Genomic DNA, 9,051 nt, shown 5'->3' on the forward strand with positions numbered 1-9,051 from the left:
AGATTAGACTATTTCTTTCCGTCATACTCACTTCAAGGTAATTACTGTAATTTAGTGTGTGTGGACTGGAAGTATATGTGCCTCCTATGAGGATGTTCTCAAGTCATGGACGGTCTATTCCCCCTCAACAACATCATCATATTGTTCTTGTTGATGCTCTTGATTTTGATCACCTAATACTTAGTCTTTGTTTATTTTATTTGTCTATTTTCTTCTAAATAATGTAGTAAACCGAACTAAGACGAGATTGTTCAAGACCTAGTCAATGATTTCGAGGTCAAAATCTAGTCATAAGAATGCTACTTAGTTAAAACTTTGAGAAGAGTTTTGTCGGCAATATAGTTATATACAAGTGTGTTGAGAGATATCCAATTCTTTTCTAAAATATAAGTATATAACATCATACTTTGAACTGGTCTAGTTGCATGGATGAAATTTTTGTAATCCACAAAAATTAACCTTGTCTTGAGTTACTCTATATCTTCTTCCTTGGTGTTATTTATCAAAATCAAACCAAACCGTAATCTTCACAGTGACTCTTATATTATATTGGACCTCTTATCCATTGTCCATGTTATTTTGGAAAAGAAAAATTCACCTCACTCCTACAAAAAATGAACTCATCTAGAAAAGAAAGAAAAAAGTGCATTTTTATGCTCACCTGAATAGTGTACACTTTCAGACAAATTATCTTAATTAAAAGTGCACTTCTAAAAACATGTATGATTTTTAAAAATGTGAGGTAAAATCTAATTACTACATGAACTATTTCCCATACCGGATCAACTTTAAAAAATTGCACCAACTTTAACTTTAGATAAAATAACAAGTTTAATTTATTTGCAAGGTTTTGTGTTTTGTTTAAGATAACTTATTTGTGCCCAAAATGTGAAGATTACTAGTACATAAAATTGCAAAACAAATCTTGTGACCACAAAAATTAATTAAGACTTTGGTCAAGTAAGTTGGACTTGGACAAAGTCATCACTACCATCAACCTCCTCTTCAATCCATTGAACAACGTTAACACCAAATGAGCTTGTTCCACCATTGTCTTCCAGCCCTGGTTTCCTTGCTTCTCCTACGACCCGCATGATTTCTTCCACACTTTGTTGGCTTGGTAATTGGTCTATCTGTATATCATTGTAACCTTTTCTTTGAGCCTCAACTATCTCTCTGGGCATGTTCTTCCCAAACCAAGGGTGTTGTCTTATCTCTGAGATTGTGATCCTCTTTAAAAAAGAAGGCAAAAAACAAATAATAGTTAGTTTTATTACACGTGAAATACATGCACTTAGCTACGGTCTTTTAACATTTCATTTCATATTCATAAGCTTATCTAAAAATCTAGCTAGTGTCGTTTGCATGAAAACATGCATGTTTTAATTTAATAGAATACTATTAGATTGTATATATCGACATGGATTGCATGCAATACTTATTTCACACAATCTAAAAACGCAGTCATTAATTTACGATTGGACATCACTTATTACACATGCGTTAAATTGATTTTGACCAATCTCGACCATCGATTTAAAATCAGATGGTCAGTCATAGTTACTGTGTCATGTCGTTATTGCCGCCAATTCCATATATGGAAAATCCTTGTTGGTACGAAGACCAACAAGCACGACTGCACCCTAATAGTTTCATTCCGTAAGATGAGCCATTTTTCCTTTTATTAAATATTTTCAATCTTCCACTTTTTTCATCGTCTAAATTCACACACACACACACACACACACACACACACAAATATATATATATATATATATATATATATATATAGAGAGAGAGAGAGAGAGAGAGAGAGAGAGAGAGAGAGAGTTAAGACTAATATTTACCTTAGCTGGATTGGCAACAAAAATACGAGAGATAAGTTCCCTACAATCTGCAGATATGTGCACATAGTCAGGTATGGAGTATTGAACATTCATTATTTTCTGCAAACAAAACAAATGAGAGTATTAATTTCCTGCTATAGATCAAATATATTAATTAATTGATCATAATGGAATTTTTTTTATTGTAGCAAATAACTCACCGTAATAACCGCTCTGAAATTTCTAGGATCTTCTGGATCTTCAAAAGGGTATGATCCAACTAACATGACATAAAGAGTCACACCACATGACCAAACATCTGCAATCTACATAATTGATGATAATTTGCGAAGGACTTTAGCATTGATGAATTGCATGATGAATTGTAGTATAATTAATGTATGTTTGAATTAACGGTGAGATTGGCAGAATTATGGCGAGTCGCCATAATTTTCGTAAAAGCTACACAAAACCACGTTGTCAATGTGATTTTGTCGAACTCGCTATCAATCAAAACATACACTTGATGCGAGTGATATATAACACCATAGCCATAGGTATCAGCTATCAAACCATTATTGTCGGGTATTTGGATTGTCAGCATACTACAATCAAAATACCTTGTAATCACTACAATCGGTCCATTTCAGCAACAACAAAAAAAAAATCACTACAATTTGAGATCTCTATCCTTGATCACGATCTGACGAACATTTTCATACTTTGTCAAATCATATTTCAATGATATACTCAAAATACAAATCGTCTAATCTTAATTCAACTACTTAAATTTGTTGATTGTGGTAACTAAAGGGTATTTTGATCGTTCTGAATCCGACTAGCATTTAAACATGCTCCAAATACATTTGATACGTAGCTTGATATAAATAATATGTAAATTTTTCAATACCTTTCCATCATACTCTTTTCTAGACAAAACCTCTGGTGCAACATATGCAGGAGTTCCAACTGTTGATTTGGGCTGAGAGTGGAGTAAAGAGGACTGCAAATGGATATATTAAATTAATTAGTGAAGCAAATAAACAAATATATTTTTTTTTTGAAGGAAAAAAAAAATGAAAGCACTAATACTTTATAAAAAATAAAAATAAAAACATTTTAATGCTATTAACCTTGGAGAAACCAAAGTCACAAATTTTAACTCGAGGAGCTGGACTTCCATCCAATAAAGTGTTCTCCAATTTTAGATCTCTATGACAAATTTCCTGCAGCAGGATATGCAAAATTAAGATGATATATAACATATTTTTTATGAGTAACATTAAAAAAAAAAATAATAATAATTCTGAGTGCACATATATATACCATGGAATGACAGTAGCTAACTCCAGATATTAGTTGTTGGAAGAAAAATCTTGCCTGTAGTATATGGAATTCATCAAAAAATATCACTAGCTAATATGTATATCAATATTGTAACATAACAAATCTTAAAGAAACAATTATTTTATGTGATATGCGGTCGACAACAATGATATATAGTATATGTAGATGAATAAATATTTATATACAATGTACAACCTCGTCTTCACTGAGTCGACCAGCAGAGGCTATCCTGTCAAAAAGTTCACCACCAGCAGCATACTCCAGGACAATAGCTAAATGAGTTGGTGTCACAAATACCTGCATAAAAAATAAAATAAAAAATTGTCATTCAAAATTTGTTGTATTGTCCTAATCTTAATACAACAAAGTCTTAACTCTTAATTACCTCTTTGAACTTGATAATATTTGGATGCCTTAAAGATCGATGGTTAACTATCTCCCTTGGAACATTCTCATCAATCTGCATATACCACAAGCACAAACATAATTAAGATAGTCACAAATAATCTATAGTACGTACTTCATTGTGGAAAATGCTTGAAATCCAATAATGTAATCTAATTATTATTAAGCTTCATAATGAGTTTGATTATGTATTCGAATTCAAATTGACAATGACTATAACCAAAAAAAAAAAAAATCAATGATGAATTTATGAACATAAAATCCACAACAAATCAGCTTTTGCTAGAACTATATGTTGTTCGGATTTACGATATAGTTGAAATTTCAACATCATAGAAAGAAAGAAAAAATAACGTTTTAGTTTGTGGCAGTTTTTTTTTTTTTGATGGCAAACTAAATATATATTAAAAAGAAAAATTACAAACATAATACACCAGTAAAAGTAACACACAAAGCCGCACCACGAAAGGAGGAACACACGTCAAGGCCAACACCAGCCCCTGCAAAGAAGAGAAAAATAAAAACAAACCGAACCCCCAGGAAAACAACCCACCAAAACAAAAACCGGAAAAAAGGAACCACAACAAGGAAATGACAGCTAGGAGAGGGGCTAAAACCACCCCCACCCCCCAACAACCGCAGGGCGTCTACCACCACAAAACCCTCCTAGGTCAAACACAAGATGAGTTGCACCTCTCATTCATAGAAGGAGCAAGGACTCAAAACCATTTCCAAGCTAAAAATTTCACTATATCCACCACCGGCTCATCTGCACGCGAGTCACCGACAAAAATCAGATCATTACGGGTTTTTGATGGTCCACATAACAACATGTCAAACTAAAAGAAGCCCTAGTTTCACTCTCTTCCCCACACCTAATCCTAAGAAGTACTCGAAGTGTTGAATAAGATCATCGGGGGACACAAACACCCAACCCACCACCTAGCTAACTGATACCAAACCCGAAGGAGTGGCAGAAAATATATAGATGTAAACTACATAGTAATAACACAATGAGATCATATATAAAAAATAAAAAAAAACAAAAAAAAAAAAACAAGGCCAAATGTGAGATCAGATTATTTGGTCGATCAATGGCAATTAGGTTGGGGAAAAATCCATGGATCAAGAAAAATATTCAAAATCAGAATATCGAATTAATCCTTTTATTTAGCAGAATTTTTTTTATTAATTCTTATCAAACAAGTAAAATGTACATGCAACGCATAAGCTTTATTTAATTAAGATATATGAAGAAAATATACTTGACCTTATATCCTCTTTCAATGTATTTGATAGCAACAAGTTCTCCTGTCTTTTTGTCTTTAGCCAACCTAGTCACTCCAAAGTTTCCAGAACCAAGGTCCTTCAATATCTCGTATCTTTCCTCCTCCATTTCACAGTCCAAATAATACTGTTCAATTGACGATCCAATGATAAAAATGAATAAAACATAAGTGATTTAGTCAAAACTGAAATAACATTGTAATGAAAATGAGAAGGAGAAAAATGTGAATTAGAAATTAGACAAAGAAAAAGTAAGAAGAATGGTTTACTTAGACTGATGTTTTTGCTTTTATGCGAGGAAAAGAGGTAACTTGTAAGTTTTCGAAGTTGAGTTGAGTGATACTTGTCTTGTCGCCTAACAAAATAAAACAAATATGGAGGAGAAATAGGTTTAAGTTAAAAAAATTAAAAAAGCATATTTTATAAAATATAATTTTTTTATTATTATTAATAAGTCAAGAAAATTAAATGAGATTATCCAACATTCTTTTTCTTTTGACCAGATTTATTCAACATTCTTAATTTGTGTAGGTTTTTTTCCTTACATTTAAAATTTTAAAGAATACCTTTTTGGGATAATAATTTTTAATGCTTTTCTAGAAGTGTTTTTTTAATTAATAAATTTAATATTTATAGAAATTTAATATTTACAGAAGTTTAATATTTAAAGAAATTTAATTTTATGGTCAAAATTTACATACGTTTTAAAAATAAAAAAAAATTATACGTTCATATGAAGTAAATAATTTGTATTGTTTATTTATGAAAGAGGAATTACATTTTTGAACAAGGTTTTCTAATGCAATTTGTCATCAGTATTATTATTATGAGTTTTTATTATTATTTTCGGAAGGATTCAGAGTGTATTTTTTTTTTTTTTTGAAGGAGGGAGTAAGGAGAGATATTCAGAGTGTATTTGAATCGCTTAAAAAACGATGAATTGAATTGAACAAAAATATTAGCGTAAAAAAAACTGAACAAAAATTATTTGTCATGAGTTTGATTTAAAAATGGAAAAAGAATGACAGGGATTGGACAAGAAAAAAAAAACATTTGTCATGTGTTTGATTTAAAAAATTAATAATGAATAGCACAAAATAAAAAATTATTTATTGCACATGACAAAAATAGCTTTTTTTAGTTGGGGGTTAGGCGGTTGCGGGAGTTTAACGTGACTCTGTTGGGAAAGTGGTGTTGGAAGTTGTTAGTTGATAAGGAAGGTTTTTGGTTTAAAGTGTTGGCTGCCAGGTATGGTGTTGAGGTAGGGAGGTTGGAGGTGGGGGGGCCGGAGTGTTTCTTCTTGGTGACGGGAGATAGCATAAATTAGGGATGGTAGAGTGGAGGTTGGTTTGAGGAGAGTGTGTCCCGTAGGGTGGGAGATGGAGCTGACACTTCTTTTTGGTATGACCGGTGGTTAGGTGAGACTCCTTTCAGTGTGCGGTTTCGGCACTTATTTAAGTTAACCTTAAATAGGTCGTGTTCGGTCGCCACTATGTTTCGTCTTGGTTGGGAGGAGGGAGGTTGTGGGCTTGGGAGGAGGATCTAGTAGCGGAGTGTAGGACTTTACTTAATATTGTTGTTTTGCAGCCTAATGTTCGTGATCAGTGGCATTGGTCTCCCGACATTTTTTAGGGTTACATAGTGCGTACAGGTTATGCTCTTCTTACTTCTTAGGATTTACCGGAAGTGGGTACCTCAGATGCTCTCATTTGGCATAAGAAGGTGCCCTTGGAGGTTTCTATTTTAACTTGGTGACTGCTTCGTGACAGGTTACCTACTAATTCAAATCTTCAGCACTTTGGTATTTTATCGACGGAGGCATATATTTGTACGACGACGTGTGGGCAGACCGAAACAACCTCCCATCTTTTTCTGCATTGTGATGTGTGTGCTCCTTTATGGCAGAAGGTCGGGTTGTGGTTAGGTGTGTCGGGATTGGATCCTCAGGGTCTTCAGGCACATTTCATTCAGTTTTCTAATTGCTTAGGGGGTACGAAAGATTATCGATCTTTTATGCAGCTTCTGTGGCTCGTGTGCGTGTAGGTTATATGGCAGAAAAGAAATAACAGGGTATTTAAAAACACCCAGCTTACCATATTGGATCTCATGGAGAAAGTTAAATTTCATTCGTATTGATGGTTAAAGGCACACAACACTATTTTTGTGTATGGTAGTCAGCAATAGTGGTCGGACCCTTTGAAATGTTTGGTTATCGGCTAAGTTTTGTGCAAGTTTCTTGCGATACTTTTGTAATGACTGTTTGTACCTTTGAGTGGTCTCTTTAGCACGCCTTATGCTAGGGAGTTAACTCTTTTTGTGTTAATATAATCCATTTTTGCCTTATAGACAACTTTACTTATAGATTAAGAGATGAGAACTAGACTTTTTCCTCTAGTCCAACTTGGAAAACAAGTTGAAAGTGCATTTTACCTGTAGAAAAGTGCCCCTCATGGCTTGCTATGCATAGGGACGCGCAAGATAGTCTCTAAGGTGTGAATTTTGCAGTTTATCGTTCTTTCTCGAGTGTTATTCCTTCTTTAAATGCATAGAAATCAGGGATGAATTTTCTCCAACTTGTATTGTCTTAAAAAACCTTATAAGTATCATTGATTTTGATTGTTCATATCCCCTAATCCTTCATGTGGTGTATTGTTTTGTTGAATTACTTAATTCATCAGTAAAAAAGACTCAAAACACCTATAGGATTGCATAATTAGGGAAGAAATTAAATTACAATGATTCGAATAAAAACAATACAAAATGGTCCTTAAGCCATGAACAACTGCTCTAAATGACCTCTTATAATTTCTTCAAATGCAAAAACAAAAAAAATAACTAAAAACATAGCATAAAACTTCACATGATGTTTTGTCGTCAAAACACACTATGTGACGATTAGGACCGCGTCCTAGTGATTATTTCCTCCATTTCAAAGTGAAAATTGTTTAAGGTTTTTAACATATATGAATAAATAAAAAAATAAATAATGGTAAAATATTTACAAAATTAACCTTATTTGTCACTGAATGTTAAATATTATTGCTATAAATGTATGTTCAACTGTAATAAATTGGAAAATATGGTGCAAATTATAAATATTACTCGTGTACCAAATATGGTGTGTATTTTTACTTAGCAATTGTGTGTTTTTCATTTGATTAATATTATTGCTATAATTGTGTGTTTTTCATTTGATTAAAATATTTACAAAATTAACCTTATTTGTCACTGAATGTTAAATATTATTTCTATAAATGTAGATTCAACTGTCTCTCTCTTTCTCTCTCAAAAAAAAAAAAAACTGTAATAAATTGGAAAATATGGTGCAAATTACAAATATTACTCGTGTACCAAATATGGTGTGTATTTTTACTTAGCAATTGTGTGTTTTTCATTTGATTAATATATTAAGTATACATTTTTTTATTATACAAATAACAGTAACTATACATGCACTAGCGAAAAGACGGGCACGTGATTATCCGCTCTTTTTATTATACATTTTCCGCTTTTTTTATTGTGATAAGATTTGAAAATTATTAGTAGGGTTTTTTTTATGAAATTTTGATTTTGATTAAAACTAAAAATATAAATGTTTGTTTCTTTCAAGTTATAACAAACCAAACTAACCATGAATGTCTATTTCAATGACACAAAAAATATAACAAAAAAAAATAATCTGGATACTTTTTTAGCGACACCAAAAATAATCTTTATTACTATATAAAAAGTTGTTTAAGATTATAATTGGGATAATGTAAAGGTATGTATAAATATACTCATCTAGTTTGTTACACTCTTTAAATGATAAAGGAATAAAACCAAACATATATATAATCATATCGTGTTTATTATATTTTTTTAATATTTAAATTTATTTTTATCTATTTGTTACATGTATTGAAAATTGAGGGCATTTTTGGAAGAAAAAAAATAGAGCCCAAAAGAGATGAAAGGGGGTGTTTTCTTTATATATAGTATAGAAGCATAGATCTATTTGTTACATGTATTGAAAATTGAGGGCATTTTTGGAATGAAAAAATTCAGCCCAAAAGAGCTGAAATTGAATGTTTTCTTTATATATAGTATAGATAATAATCATTAATACATATTTATTTAAAATTTTATTTGTTATTAAATAAATATATGATTAATTCTATGATCATTGAATTTTTTCAAAAAAAAA

At 31.7% G+C, this 9,051-nt stretch overlaps 1 protein-coding gene across 1 annotated transcript; it reads right to left on the minus strand.

Moving 5' to 3' along the window:
- Window positions 1-847: 847 nt before the first annotated feature.
- Window positions 848-5,054, minus strand: LOC11436968 (serine/threonine-protein kinase SAPK3). Its single transcript, XM_039834560.1, has 9 exons — window positions 4,849-5,054; window positions 3,559-3,633; window positions 3,369-3,470; window positions 3,153-3,206; window positions 2,960-3,052; window positions 2,737-2,829; window positions 2,048-2,152; window positions 1,848-1,946; window positions 848-1,232 (listed from the first exon to the last, which is right to left on the minus strand). Exons 1-9 carry the CDS (start codon window positions 4,972-4,974, stop codon window positions 957-959), a joined length of 1,023 nt encoding a protein of 340 aa, XP_039690494.1. The 5' UTR covers window positions 4,975-5,054; the 3' UTR covers window positions 848-956.
- Window positions 5,055-9,051: the final 3,997 nt, after the last annotated feature.

This window comes from Medicago truncatula, chromosome 5 (genome assembly GCF_003473485.1).
Source record: "Medicago truncatula cultivar Jemalong A17 chromosome 5, MtrunA17r5.0-ANR, whole genome shotgun sequence".
NCBI classification, from domain to species: Eukaryota; Viridiplantae; Streptophyta; class Magnoliopsida; order Fabales; family Fabaceae; genus Medicago; species Medicago truncatula.